We start from the raw sequence: 15,599 nt of genomic DNA, 5'->3' as shown, positions 1-15,599 counted from the left end.
CCTTTTTCAGTGAGGTAGTGGAAATAGCAGTGCTGCGTGTTTGGCATGCCCCCAAGTGCTGCGCATTGTGCCCCCCACCCCCTTGCTCGTCCCTAACGAAAGCAGACTGCACTATTAATAAAATGAATAAATAAGCGCTTCTGCTATGGTTAAAGCGGACGCGCTATAATTTATATAAATTATTTACGAAAGCGGCCAGGTATTAAGTAAATAAAGAAGCGCGTCCGCATGTCAGCAGGCCAGAGGGCCTGCTGACATGTTGTGAGTGGAATAGGGAAGATCATTAAAGAAAAAAGTGCTTACCGACTTATGAAGGAGACAGTGTAACGCCACAAGTAAAAGATCCAGTCCTCATGGAGGTAACAAACGGTGACAAGGCGGTAACTAGGAGGGACTAACAAGCCTCATAATCAATCGGAAGCCAGTAGTTACCAAGAACAATGACATCAGCCAATGGAAAATATGGAAGGAGAGCAGGCGAGGCTTCCACAGCATACTCTATTGCAGCATGCCTCGCCGAGCGAGTAGCGCATGCGCGCTGCTGCTAGGCTCGACCGAAAAATGACCTGTTGTCACTGGATCCGGACACATCGTCGGTTTAGAGCTTGGGCGATTTTGATGGTCCTCTCACAACTCTACTGTGAAGGGCCCTGCGCTGAACAAGTGCGACACTGGCTGCAGGTGCTGCCCCGCAAGGGCTGCCAATGTCACAGTATGAAGCACAGGAGACAGCTCTCACTTAGAGTCCCAAGTCACACTGAACGTCTGCTTCAGCTGAAAAATGTGAGATATATTACTGAGCGCCAGGAAGGCTTATGGCCCTTCCAAGAAGCCTCTCCAGGGCTCGGGAGTCCTTTTGGAACGCACTTAAAGGAATACTTTTCTTTGCTGGCTACACCCATCCTACTTGCCGGAGCAGCGGTGGGTGACACTCCATGCCTGGCGAAGATATTGAGCTCTCAGGAGTAGCACCTTTTCACCTGTAAGAATCATATTTTCCCTTGATTTGTATTAAAACTAAAATGATTTGTATACTTCTTCGAAGTACATCTGCTAGGAAATAACTATACTTTATAACTGGGTCTTACAGCTTAGTGGACAAATGCGGCCACTGTAGGGGCCTGTATTGGACCTCATGGTCACAAGTTCAAATCCCGGCGGGTCCCCTCTGCCTTTCATCCTCCCGAGGTCGATGACACGAGTGCCAATGGGTAACAATAAACATGTTATTCAGCGCCAAGATACCCTTGGCTGAACGTGTGCTTTACAAATTTATGATATGTTATACTAACATTGCATGTCTGCATTTTATATTAAAAGCATACAACTGTCACATTTAAGCCCCCCTCCCGTTTTTTGGGGTGGCATATGCTTGCAATTTAAACGTTAAAAAAATAACAATCGCATAAACTTGCTAAGGCTTGGATTAAAATCTCTTCTGTCGAGAGTTGAACCGTCTCTTTCTTTTGAACATTTCTTGTAAACTTTTTGCCCAAGGAACCAACGGAACTCGCATTTATTTAGCCTGTTATCTGTTTTGAAGACAGATCACCGTTATGACCTTTTGTCATTCAAATTGTGAATATTTGTAACTTAAAAAGCTGGTGTAATGTAAAAAAAAATAATAAATAAAAATTGTGGGGTCTGTCATTTGAGAAATTCATGGAAGTGTCGATGTACTACTGAACATGCACTGTTTTCTGCCATCTATATTCCAAAATGTTGACAAACCCGAGCCACCCTTCGTGATTGTGTTATGCTCTGCTTTCTCCTTGAAGTGATGTTTGAGTCCAGGAGAGGTGAAAAGGATCCGGGGCAAGAAAAAGAGGGCTTGGTGGGATTGTGTAGAGTAAATGATAAATTAAGTCCAATAAGGCTATAACTCTAAACGGGTATACATTATTAAATGTTGGTGGTACAGCCAGGCAAACGAGTAAAATAGCGTCTATCAGTAAATGCTTGCGGTTCACATCATCATGAGTCATACGGACTCACATGGCTGACAACCTCGAGATTAAAATTTTGGAGTAGAAAGTTCCCGCACGGGGCCACTAGATGGCGTGCTAATCCACAATATGTGAGTTTAGGAAAAGCGTCGCGCTGAAAATCTATTGCTTTGGGGACGGGTACGATGTACAGTCGTGTTTTGTGATAGCAAAAATACAGGGGTTGAGACCACAAAGCACATTTTTGCATTGTACCGAAGGTCTTTTCGAATAGGATGAACCCTTATATTTGAAACCCTTTCCAAATCACAAATTGGAGACGGCATGAAAGGCATTCCAATTCTATTATTGGCATTTGCATTGCTGCCTGTTACCCAGAAAATCATTAACACATCGAAAAGCAGAGTCACTATCCAATGTAGGGAACTAGAGGCTATGGGGCCTCAAGGGTGAGCTGGCCTTCAGTCACAACTGCCATACACAACAAAGCCACCCGAGAAAATGTACAAAACTATGCGTCACCCTACAGTAGCCTAGTTCCCCTTATCTCCACATTTGGTTTTTAATACCAAGTGGTATCTCACTTAACATAAAGGCCTGTTTGGCATATCACATTGTTTTTTAATTGTACTATGCCATGAGACCATTCCTAGTTAGAAGTGCCTTCCTGACTCCAGGGTGCAGCCCTGCTCTTCATCCTGCTGGGTATTTGGAGAGCATGGCGAGCCCTATGATGAAGCATGACACCTGGTGACATGAGGACATCCCGTCACACTTTTCTGTATGTCCACAGACCGGCTGCTGTAAGGTGAAGCATTGGTTTGAACTTTTTCTCGGGTGCCTTTGTTACCCAGAAAAGGCATCCTGGCACTTAAATATGATAGCCATCGCCATTCTTTTGCATGGTTCCCTCCACGGCTGTTGCAAATCTCAGGGACTGGGGCTAGCAAAAGACCAGCAAGCAACATTTTCACCGTAGACAATAGAAAGAGAGTTTTTTGGAGAGTGCCGATGAGGGCCGTTGAGGGCCTTATGTGTTAGGCAAGGGCTCTTAAAGAGGGCCGCAGTGGACCAGCAGCCAGGGTAAGCCATGCAAGAATGGAGACATATGCACGTTATGGCAGATTGAATAGTTTGCATTTGATACAAAAGAGAGGCTGTGATGCCGGGATAAAGGGAATTGCCACAGTCCAATCTGGAAACCAGAGACCTTGGATGTCAGATTTCCATGCAGAAGGCGGCTGCGACTTGGTAAATTTCTGGGGGCCAGAATAACTCCTTTCCTATTAATAGTCATTATGTAGGAGGTTTCACAACCTACTGTGATCCACATTTTGTGATGCTACTGATTAGTACATTATTCGCATCCCAAAAATGAAGACCATGTCGCAATCCAATTGATGTGCAAAAGCACCCAGTGCATTGAGACCTACCCTTTCCATACATGTGTCCCTACTTAATTTTGTCTACCCATGTGATACAATAATTATTACATTGGTTGAGATGTGGCCCACCTCTAGGTTCGTCTTGCTTTCAGGTCTGGAGCTGCCACCATGATTTAAATGTTTGAATGTTTCAAATAGTCCTTTTTTGTGTGTGGAAAGTTTTGATTTGCAGTTGTTCGAGTAACGAGACCCTCTTCTCTTTCCCTCCTTTAGCAGCTTCTGATTGAAACCAGGCGTTGATCTAGTGTGCAGGGGAATAGCAGAGCTGAAGCGTTAATCTGCTGGTGGAGTTACAGTGATGGCACTCAAAGGATTTGCCATCCTGTTCTGTCTGCATCGCCTCATCGCAGCGCTGGAAGTGCCTTTGGACCGTAAGTTCTCTCTTAATGTGTATAGCTGTTCTTTTTATCTGCATACTGATTATTTCCATGGGCGTCATTTGACATAGCACTTTTTAGCCACACGCCAACACTAGCTATTCACATATCTACTATTTAAATTACATAGCTGCTCAGTTTATTTACTGTTCACACAGTGCGATTTGACTTATCCTTCTTCGAAACGTCATTATTTATGTTTCATAAAAGCTCTTATCACCCATGTGGGAAGTTCTGCATCGGCACCCATTTCAACAGAACATCTCAGCCAACCGGCCCAGCATACCTGCTCTTTTCATACACTTCAAATAGGGAAGGAGTTATTCATTAATTTTCATTGCAGGTTGTGTATTGTAACATCAGTGCTCCTATACTGTGTATACAACATCATTACACCTCCAGTGCAAACCTGTTTTATTGAAGTTCAGGTACGCTCAGCCCCAAAGTTGATACTAGTAGCATGAGTAGTGTGGTGTTAGTGTGCATATGAATATAAAATATTGAATTTAATAATTGTGAATTCAATTTAATGCAAACATTTTGAATATATGAACATACATTTAGAAACTGTGGGCCAGTAGAACACCTAGTGGGACAAATCATTTACTGCTCCTTTTAGCAATCCCTATCTTGTACGGTGGTTTGCAACATGAACCTAAACTGATCATGAGTGGTCTCAATAAAAATTACATGCAGCATACATTGCGAATATGTATCACTATGAATAGGCAACCTCTCGCCTTCATGTGCGTACGCCTGCTGAGGCGTTTCCGTTGGCTGTTTCTCAATTACTTATGTTGATGTCTTGCTTTGCGGCCGCATCATAGCCACACTTTCTTTGTACTCGAGTCTCTTTAGCTTGTGTTGCTTGGAAGCATTTACCTCTTTTGCCTGATTGGAGTCCAATGCCCCTTTGTCAGCAACCCACTGAAACTAAATGTTTTTTGCACTGTCTTGTAATTCTGCTGTTCATTTTACATCAATTACCAAAGAGTCGAGCCCAGCATGCTGAACCATCACATTCACCAGTTCCCAGACTTTTATAGTGCAATTTAAATCCCTACTATTTACGTTGGCATGAGTAGTTTTACTATCTTTTTATTTTTTTATTTTTTTTATTTGCATTTCCAAACCAAAAGGAAAACAAAAACATAATGAGCATGTCACATCTGAATAGTCATCACCTCCTACCCTCCCTCCACCCGCCTCCCACCTACCCCTCCATACCACTAAACAAAGCAATGCATCTATATTGAAAATCCCACCGTCCATCCCGGTAAGTTGCTGCCCCCGGGTCCTTCCTGTGTACAGTAAAACATCCCGTGGAGCCCACCCTACTCCTTCAAAGTCCCCCATCCAGGCCATAGAAGCGTCTCCATTTCCCCCATACTCTACCGAACTTCTTCGGGCAGCCTCTCGCTTTATAAGTAACTCTTTCAGCCGCCATATATATGTCCATACCCTTCCTCCAGTCCGCAACCCTCAGTGGATTTGGGGCTCCCCATTCCTTCACCACATCCCTCTTGGCCACCACTAATGCTAATGTCAAAAAAATAAAATCAGGTCGAGTCCGGTCTACCTCGTTCTTTATCCCCTATAAGATTAGTTTAGGCTCCAGCGGTATGGTCACTTCGAGTATTTCTCCAAGTTCTCTCAGTATTCTAGCCCAGTAACTTTGGAGGACCCCACATTCCCAGATGGTGTGATAGAAGTCGCCCTCGACATGACCACACCTCAGGCAACTAGGGTCAGCAGCCTCAGCAGCCCGCCCCATCCGGTGTAAACGGTGTCTTTCATAATAGACTCTGTGTAAAATATTGGCATCATTAGGGGCAGTTAATATTCCTTGGCTATCATTCGTAAGGCACTCTTTCACAGCGATTGGCATGGAGAAACTCTGGACTAACCCTGAGGTATCTTGTCCAGCCATTCCTAAGAAAACCTTTGCAAACACGATAAGAGAATATAACCTTATGAAAGTATTTCGGTCTGTAAATACCTCGAGCCTTACTTTCAGGTTTCTGGACTTCAAATCACACTATGAATTTGAACAGGCTATAGATTGTATACAACCCACATTAGCGAAAAAGTTGTATCTTCAATTTAGATATGGAACTTTACCACTACATGCAATCACTGGTAGGTGGGCGGGAGGGTCTACTTGTCTTTGCCCTGGATGCCTAACGGAGGAGGAGACTCCTGTTCATGTTATCATTTTCTGTGCGGCATATAAAAGAATTAGGCAGAACTGGATTATCCAACTCTGCAAAAACATGGGCATTAGGAATTATCTTGACTTTTCCAGAATTCTGCAGACAGACACCGACTCACTCTATGTGGTTGCAATTGCAAAGTTCCTGTTCTCGATGTGGGTAATTCGCAGGAACCTCTTAAAAAAAGCTTAGAGATTTATTATTAGCAATAAGGCTGAGTTGCGGAGCTGTAATTATTTTGAGGAGATGATTTGTGCTATGCTTAACTGATGAGTAGACTTCTGGGTTATTTTACTGTTTTAAAACTGGTATTATTAACTTACATTTTTTAGTATATTTTAAATTATTTTCCACGACGAGGAATCTTAAATATGACGAAATCTTAATTGGTTTTAAATACAAATGTATATTACTCTTGTAAACTGTCATATTTGATAATGTAAATCTTGCGAATGAATGTGCTTTTATGGTTATATCCAACTCCCCAAAAATGTTTTTTGAACTTGAACATTTTGAGTTTAATAAGTCGGAGACGAGATTTTATGGCCACCTCCCTATGATGCATCAGTGCCGCCTCCTAGTCAAGCGTGTCCATCTCCCTTATGTTCGACTCCCATGCAGTTTTCAGTTTCACTAGGCCGTCCGGCATGTTGTTAAGAAGAGTTTTATAGGTCAGGGAAACTAACTTGGACTGCACCTGCTCCTGTAGTAGGCAGCCCTCTAGCGAAGCATATTCCGGTAATGGCTCCGAAAGTGCCCCCTCCGCCTGCAACGCATGCCGCAGTTGCGCATATTAAAAAATTTGAGAGCGGTGCAAACTGTATTCTACCCTCAAGTCCTGGAAGGGCTTTGGGCTCCCCGCCTCTGAAGGTCACCCAACCCGGAGATGCCTATATCGTCCCACCGTTTGAAGCCTTTCAGCTTGTGTAATTCTCTCAACCGTGCGCACTGCCAAATCGGGGTTTGTGCTGCCAGCCGATCCGTCGTTTCACCCTATCCCATATCTCTACGGTCACCCTAGTCGCTGGTAGTAGTACTGTTTTCCCTTTCCCTCCATATATGTAATGTAAACATGTACGACGGCCCAATTTTTCCCTTTCCAGTCTATACGTGGGGTGATCTGCCGGGGTGTGTATCCAGTCATTAATAGGAGCAAGATGTTCCGCCCAATAGTATGCCTCAATGTTGGGGTGGGAAATCCCTCCATTGTATTGGTTTCTCTGTAGTGTCTCCATTGCTATCCTCGGCTGTTTCCCTAGCCAAAGCAATTCTTTAAGTCCCTCATTCATCTCTGTAAAAACCTGACGTGAAAGGGGAAAGTATTTGTTTTGCAGTTCATATAAGAACCTCGGCCGAGTGATAATTTTAAACATCGCCGCCTGTCCTAACATTGTAAGTGAGAGGGTCTTCCATCTGCTCGCAACCTCTTTAAAATTCAGAAGAACTCGTTGTATGGTTTTTTTGTAAGAGACAGAACTATTAGTCATTATGTAGATTCCTAAATATAAAAACCCTTCAGTCGTCACCCGTAATGCCTCAGGTAATGCCGGCCCTAAGCTTCCCTCCCCAGGGTTGTACAGGACCGATTTGTGCCAATTAATGGTATATCCAGAACGCGACCCATAACAGTTCAGGAGAACAGACGCGGTATCAAGACCTCCGGAGAGGTAACATATAGCAGGATGTCATCTGCGTAAAGCGATTTTTTTCTCCTCATACCCTTCTACTTGTTGGATTCCAAAACCAGTTATCTGTCTATCTTGCCGCACTTCGCATGCTACTATTTCAATGGTGAGGGCGAACAGTAGCGGGGACAGGGGACAACCCTGACGGGTCCCCCTCCTTATGGGAAAGTCCTCGGAAAGCACCCCATTGACCTCAACCCTCGCCCGTGGGTCTGTATAGAGAAGCGTGATCCACCTCCGAAACTTCGAGCCAAACCCAAACTTTATTAATGCGCTGTCTACAAAGGGCCAGTGTACCACGTCAAACGCTTTCTCAGCGTCTAGGTAGAGAAAGACATGGGGCTCCTCACGCGCACATTCCTCCATCAACCAGTTGTGTGTCCTCCGCAGGTTATGCCTAGTCGCCTTGTCTGGCAAGAAACCAGTCTGATCCAGATTAGTTTTACCGTCTTTGAACATTGCCAGACTTTTGAGGCATTTTGTGCTAAGAAAGGTAGTACTGTATCTTTGGTTCAACTGGAAATGCAGGTGACTACTCACCTTAGAAGATTCAATTTACTTTGGAAATGACTAGAGCATTCAGGTGAGTATAAAAGGCAAGGCAAAGTTTCTGGAGAACAGACCAGGCGCTCAGCAAGTTAGGTGATTTTGCCTCAAGTTGGACACAGCAACCTTGCACAACTGTTAACTTTCCTCTACTTCTACCATTGGATGCTCATGTCTGCTTTCAGAAGTCTGCTACTAAAGGATCTCTCGCCCTGTTTCCTACTACCTGACACTACATAGCGTCTCTCCCTCAGTGCCAGAGGAGACCCATGTATATGTTCAATGAAGTTCCTTCTTCTATGTCTTTCAGTATATACCTTTATATGCTTTCAGTAGGCTTCTGGTGAAGTTTCTTGCTCTCCCTTTCCGGTGTAGACCCATGACTGCTTACACTGAATGATCCAGTCAGTGGGTTCCTTAAATACCACATCTGTTTTCGTTAAAGAGTCGCCTTCCTTTCTTCTTATGGAAGCACATGTCTATTTTCCAAAAGCTTCCACTGAAATGTCTTCCTTATGTGCTTCTGGTGAGGCTATGTCTGCTTCCGTTGAAGGTTCTCTCTTCCTTACTTCTAACGGGAGGTCGTGGTCTGCTTCCACTGAAATGCCTATCCCCTTTGTTACTAATGGAAACCCCTGTCTGCTTTCAGCAGAGGGCCTCCTTTACTTGCCCCCAGAGGAGGCCAAGTATTCTTTGACTTAAGGTTCCCATTCTCTTTAAATCTGTACATTTCACTAATCAGATCAAACCTCTTCATATGTTTTTCATTGTTTCGATGATGGTATGAAGCACAGGTACAAATGGTGCGTCCATTGTCGAGGCCAAACTGTTAAGCTAAGACATGTATGATGCATATGTACTAACATGACATTTTTACTCTAGAGCTTACAGCACCTTATGTATTGCACAGTATGTGACCTGCTTTACTTTGAAAACCAACAGATTTTCAAGCCAATGCAAAATGTTAATCATAGGTAAACACATGGACGGTTGAAAAATGCTCCTCTGCTGGAGACGAGTCATATGAAATATAAGACTACTTAAAGGCTACCTATGTGAATCCTATGGATCTAGAATGATTACATCGGCAATTTTAGACTGTAAGATGCCCATACTTGCATTATTCAATAAAATATAAGTGTAATTACATTATTAAGGCATCTGTGTCCTTTACAAAAAAAGTTGTTCAAGGAGCCATTGCGGGGCTTCAGTCTGAAAGGAATTAAACTAGTGCCTGCTGTTGAGTAATAAGGCCAGCTGTGGTGATCTGACTTTTAAAACATATCTGGGAATGTAAGTGACATAATAGTTATTTTCTCTATTTTGGTTGTGTGGTTCTCTTTTTCCTTCTGCTTTATTCTTACTGACATTTGTAGCTTTTGAAAATCGTGTATGCCAGTTAATGATAGCCTCTCACAAGTATGTGATTTGCTTACTCATATTAGAGGTTAATTATGGTTTAAAGCCAAGCTAGGCTTCTCCTTCAAAATTTCTTAAGTAGTTCTAATTGATTACTGTATCCAAAGTCTCCAAAAGGTCTAGGGGGACCCTTTGTTCTACTCTTGCCTGAGGTTGCACTGCTCTCCGAAATCCTAATGTGTTCCTCAGAAGGATGGTGGGATCATGAGTGCTCTGCTTTCTTTGGTCCAGAGACTTCTCTGACATAGTACTTGTTAATTACCACATCAACCTCAATATTTATCATGATGTTAGGGCGATTTTTCTCACTAAGCATGCTGATGCATTTTTTAATGTTGCAGCCAAAACATCTCCTGCTGTTGGTAACAGATAACGTCACCTTCCTCAAATTAGTAGTTTTTTTTTCAAATACAAAAATAGTATTCGTCTATAAATTACAGCAGTGAATCTGCTCATAACGCAAGAGAGTGTAGTATTCACAGTCCAGCCAGTTTCAGAGTGCAGATCACCATATTCTTGGTATAACTCAGTCCACCTTAAACAAAATAGCAATCCCTCAAGAAAAAACCCAACAGAACAAAAAAAACTGAAAAAAAACCTAAACAGTTCACATCATTGACAGTGCATAATCCTAGGTTGTGTTATCCCGTCCCGGCATTATAATAAAACATTTCACAATAGATTATTCGCCCCTCTGAACTTGTCTCTAGACATTATCTGAATCATCTTGACCAAGCAGATATATACGCAGTGGTTCCCAAATGTCTCTGGGCTGTGAAATCATGGGCAGTTCTTCCCCGTATGTCACTATATTATCTCTACAATACACCAAATCTTTTATCCATACTTCGACCTTTGGCCTGCATCTAACCCCCCCATGTAATCGCCACTCTCCGTGCCGCTAGCCGCAAGGCCAGACGCACGAATTTGCCTCTCACCTCCTTAACGTGAGGCACGCAACACAATAAAAAGACGAGCGGAGTGCACTGAAGATCCACAGCCACCATATCTTTCAGACAACTCACCACCTTCTCCCAAAACTCCCATACCCTCTGACACTCCCAGGCCAGATGCATAAAGTCTGCATTTTCTAGGCCAAAAAAAGGTCACAATTGGCTGATGCATGCAACCCATATCCATGCAATCGTACTGGGGTATAGTACACCTGGTGTATGTACTTAAAATGTATGATCCTCAAATTCCCATTCATGCTAAGTGTCCCCGTCAAGCCACAAATATATTTCTAGTCTGCCTCCGAAATTGGCTAAGGTAAACATTCAGACCATCGTTCCCAGCTCCGGTCCTGAACATCCACACTCTCAAGCTTTATCATTTTGTACAATTTCGATATTAAGCTTTTATTGCTAGGAGTGGTGAGCGCAAATTGCAAGGACAGCAACGTGGGAGGTTCTTGCGGATAGGTGGTGTAATGCAATTTGGTCTCGTGTCGTAGGCAATGTACTGCAAACCGGAACAGCAACGATTGATTACTAACATAATTTAGGTCATCCTGTGTGATAAATGAACCTTTCGGATAAACATCCAACATGTGTCTGAGACCTGCTTCATGCAGCAATCGGAGTGATGGCTTCTCCTGCGTCACAGACATGGCGGCATGATGCTCCAGATATAGATATGGTGCATACAGCGGAAGCTTTTGCGCCAGGTGCCCTATCTTCCACCAAGCGGCAATAGTAGCGTCAACTGCGTTGATTTCTACCTTCAGAGTACCCCGATTTCGCTGAGTGATCACGCTGTGTAGCGGAGTCGGGCAACATCTCCCTCCTCCACCGCGACATGTGGAGTAAATGCATGCGGTCTGTACCAGTGATCGATGTACTGGGCTTTCGCACCTAAATAATACACATAAAAATCTGGGGCTTCAAACCCCCCCATCTCATTTCCCCTAGTAAGGATCTTCCACTGTACACTAGCATGTTTGCCCCCCCACGCTAATCTAATCAGCTGACTCCTTAAAAAATGGCAACATGAGCATTATTGGGATGTTAAGAAAGAGGTAGAGGAACCGTGGCAATACCTCCATCTTTATGAGTGCAATGCGATCTGCCAACGACAACAGCAGTGAAATCCAGGTGTCAACCTGGCTCTCCAATGCCGAATACGCCCTCCTATAATTCTCCCTGACCACTACACTCGGGTCACGATGCACCCAGACTCCTAGGTATTTCACCGGGTCTGTGGACCATACCAGTGGGAATTCCAAGTCAGGACAGATAGTTGACGTTGTCAGTGGTATTATAAAGTACTTATCCCAATTTATATATAGACCCGACAGACGACCAAAGCAAATGTATTCTCTAAGCAGCTGTGCTAGGTATCTAGATGGATCACGGACAAAAAGAACCACGTCGTCCGCATAAAGTGATATAGCTACCGGTCGATAATTAAAATTAAGAGCTGTCTCCCTGTGCCGCTGTCGAATCACACATGGCAACGTTTCCAGCACTAGTGCAAATAGTAGCAGTGATAGTGGACACCCATGACGCATGCCCCTTCCTATTCGGAACGGGTCAGATGTAAGACCCCCAATGCGCACTTGCGCGCTTGGCTCCGTATATAGCACTGTTATCCATTGCAGAAACAGCGGCGGAAACTCCATACGTCGTAATACATAATGTAGATATTGCCACTCAACCGAGTCAAACGCACTTTGGCTGCCTCTGAAACCACTGCAGCCGCCTGTAGAGGCGGCTCAAGAATATGGAACATAGAGAAGACAGTTCGAAGATAATAGGATGTTGATCGTTCAGGTATAAAACCCGATTGATCCGGCAGTACCAGGCTTTGCATCAGGGGTTGAAGTCTGGTCGCTAGAATCTTCGCCAGAATCTTGGCGTCTATATTAAGCAAGGACAGCGGACTGTAAGAGTCACATCTGTCCGGTAGTTTGTCTTTTTTGAGCAATGTAATCATTAATGCCTCTCTTAAGGATGGAGGTAACTTCCCCGAGTCATAGGCCTCTGCATACATCTCCAGGAGATGCGGCGCGAGGAGATCTGCATACTTCTTATAAAACTCAACCGTTAGCCCGTCAAGCCCTGGCGCCTTACCGTTAGCTAACTCTGCAATTGCATTCTTAACATCCTGTTCATCTATAGGCACACATAAATATTCTTGGTGTCCATCAGAAAGCCAGGCACACGCTATGTCTTCTAGATATTGCTCAAATTCTACCTCCGGTACCCGTCCCCGCGAGTTATATAAGCCAGCGTAGAAGTTCCTAAACCGTTCCAGAATGTCGCTCGGATCGAGATGTTCACCCCCCTGTTCGTCCACAAGCCTGTTTATCCGCGGTTGCTCAATACGCTCCTTTATTTTAAATGCTAGGGTACGCCCGGGCCGTCCTTCCGCTCCATATCGTCTAGCTGTGTGCCTACGCGATAGGTCTTTTATTTCTGTATCTGCCAGTTCCTCATAATCCTTAAGTAATTTCTGCAATTGAGCTAGCTTGTCCGCTCTTGGTTCTGTCTCATAGTCGCGTTCTAACTCTCGCAGTGTGTTCTCAGTTTTCCTCAATTGAGTTCGTATATTTCTCAGTATACCCGCCGCTGTGATGATGCAAACCCCCTTGATGGTCACCTTAAAGGCCTCCCATAATGTAGAAGCTTCCGCGACAGTGCCCTTATTTAGCTAAAAAAAATTGTATAATAGCCTCCCTCACCACCGTCTCATATATGGGATCTAGTAGTGCCTCAGATCGCAAGCGCCATGTAAAGGGGGGGCATATAGTTGCCGGGAATATCACATCTAGTTGCCTCGGATTGTGATCGGACAGTGTTCGGGCAAGAGGTGCGACTCCCTTCACCCAGTCCATCATCTCTGTCCCTACTAACCAATGGTCCAGTCTCGACCAGCTGTCATGTGCGGGTGTCGCATGTGTACCTTCCCGTACCTGTGGGTTACGCACTCGCCAAACGTCCCTGAGACCAAATTCTTCCATTGCGCACGCAATACTTTTAGCAACCTTAGGGGTACAGTGTGAAATGGGATTAGACTTGTCCAATTCTGCGTTCAGATACGTGTTCAGGTCTCCCCCCTAAAAAACAGGAGTCTCCGGCCATTCCCTCAATACCCCACACATGCGGGCTACACAAGATGTATCATCTGCAATGGGTCCATACATATTTACTATCGTAATCAATCGTCCGCTGAGCCGTCCACACACCATAGCACATCTGCCCTCTTCATCTGCATACGTATGCAACGGCTAAAACTCCACTCCCCTCTTGACCAATATCATAACCCCCCTTGCATAAGAGATGTAAGATGCTGACAGCCGAAAGCCCGCCCACCTGCCCGCCACGCCACCATCAGTGTATTTGGTTACGTGCGTCTCCTGCAACAAAACAACATGTATCATATGGCGATTCAAGTATGCTAACACCTGTCTCACCTTTCTATGCGAGTTGAGGCACCTTACATTCCAGGTCAATAATCTGCACTTATCTGCCATCAATTTCCTGATATCTACTTACAATTGTAACGCCTCTCTTCTCAGAGGAGCAATGTGCATGCCAGTCCAACACCTTCACAACCCATACAATCGCTCGAATTGTATCAACATACAGCTGAAGAAATGTGATGTGAAACAACAAAACTAAAAATAACATAGCCCCCCCCCCACACCCCCTCCTCTACCTCCCACTCTAACCTCCCAATCAGGTCGAGAACTAAGTCTACCACCCATCCTCTTAACTGTATCTCTCTCCATACAATCCCAACAGTGGCAGAAAACCCGCCAGGGGAAGTGGTTCAGCAGCAAATACCCGCACCAAGGTGCGGTCGCCAGACCTCAGTAGTCAGCCCCCCTGTGTGCCTTACGACGACATGACAGGATGGGTATGCAATGTTTTCCCTCCCAGAGCAAACAGTGTTCAGTGTCCACGAGACTCCGCCGGCCACCTCCCACCGCTGTGGAGAAATCAGTCAGACCGTCACCTCCACCTGGACGACTCCAGCCGCCAATACAGTTTCCGTAGCCACCAGTATCAATGGCGGACCAGGCGTGCATCTCTAAACCACATCATCCAGCCCAGACTCCCCAGTCGCCTCCACTTGCGTGTGCTGTGTCGGTCTTTTCTTGCAAATTTGTTCGGTAAATTTCAACGCCGATTTTGCGTCCGTGAAAAAATGTGACTGCTCCTCATGCATAATCTTCAACTTGGCCGGATAGAACATAGCGTAACTGCAACTGTAAACAAGAATACTTCATATGTTTTAACAATTTCCAAGACCCCTGCTTCCACATTTCCATTACCAGGAAGTATGGTAAAATTCTGAGATTTGTGATAAAACACCAGCATTGCCAATACAAAGTTCTGGCCTTTGTACTGAAATAAATTCCTTTGACGCTTTCAAAATAAATAGCAGACGTGACTGCCCATCCTCATTGGATCAAATTTACCCATACCCCTATTTCTTCAACTCATTGCACAGTGCAAACAAGTACAGCTCAGCTGTTTATAATTTCCAGATGGGAGTACTTGACCACTAAGGTTTGTGGTGCCTTCAAACCACCTTGAAACCATCTCCAAACAGAATGCCAATTTCCTTAATTGCTCACATAGTTTTCCTTATAGCTTCCTTTTCGTACCTCTCCTTTCAAAAAACCTTGACATTTAAAGGAATCCAGGGCTAGATGATTATCTTCACTCCACTGAACTTAACTGGTTGGCTCATTTATACATGCAGTAGGACCCGTTCAGTCTACCTCTGAGCTGTCACAATGAGTTCCTATATATATTCAGGTGAGGATTCTTCCTTTGGTGACACTCCCAGCACTGGGATCCTAAAAAGTGCCAAAAGAGACAGGATTCCCATCTTCTCTATCTAAATCTGGTCTTCTGTTCATTCTCTTGTATACAAGTGCATTTCTCATTAGCCTCTTAACATAGTCTTCTCAAGGTGAATTGCCGGCTCCCTCCCCCGAATAAACAAGGCGGGATTG

The 15,599-nt window shown here is 44.4% G+C and overlaps 1 protein-coding gene across 1 annotated transcript in view; it reads left to right on the top strand.

The window, feature by feature from the left end:
* Positions 1-3,611: 3,611 nt before the first annotated feature.
* Positions 3,612-15,599, top strand: part of NFASC (neurofascin) — a 371,015-nt gene continuing 359,027 nt past the window's right edge. Inside the window, exon 1 of the mRNA XM_086923454.1 lies at positions 3,612-3,762. Within this exon, the coding sequence (XP_086779580.1) occupies positions 3,690-3,762 (73 nt within the window). The 5' untranslated portion in view covers positions 3,612-3,689. The remainder of the gene's footprint in view (positions 3,763-15,599) is intronic.

This window comes from Lissotriton vulgaris, chromosome 5, assembly GCF_964263255.1.
Source record: "Lissotriton vulgaris chromosome 5, aLisVul1.2, whole genome shotgun sequence".
Classification (NCBI taxonomy): domain Eukaryota; kingdom Metazoa; phylum Chordata; class Amphibia; order Caudata; family Salamandridae; genus Lissotriton; species Lissotriton vulgaris.
Note: the sequence above shows the minus strand (reverse complement) of the source record. Positions and strands in the feature narration are given on the sequence as shown.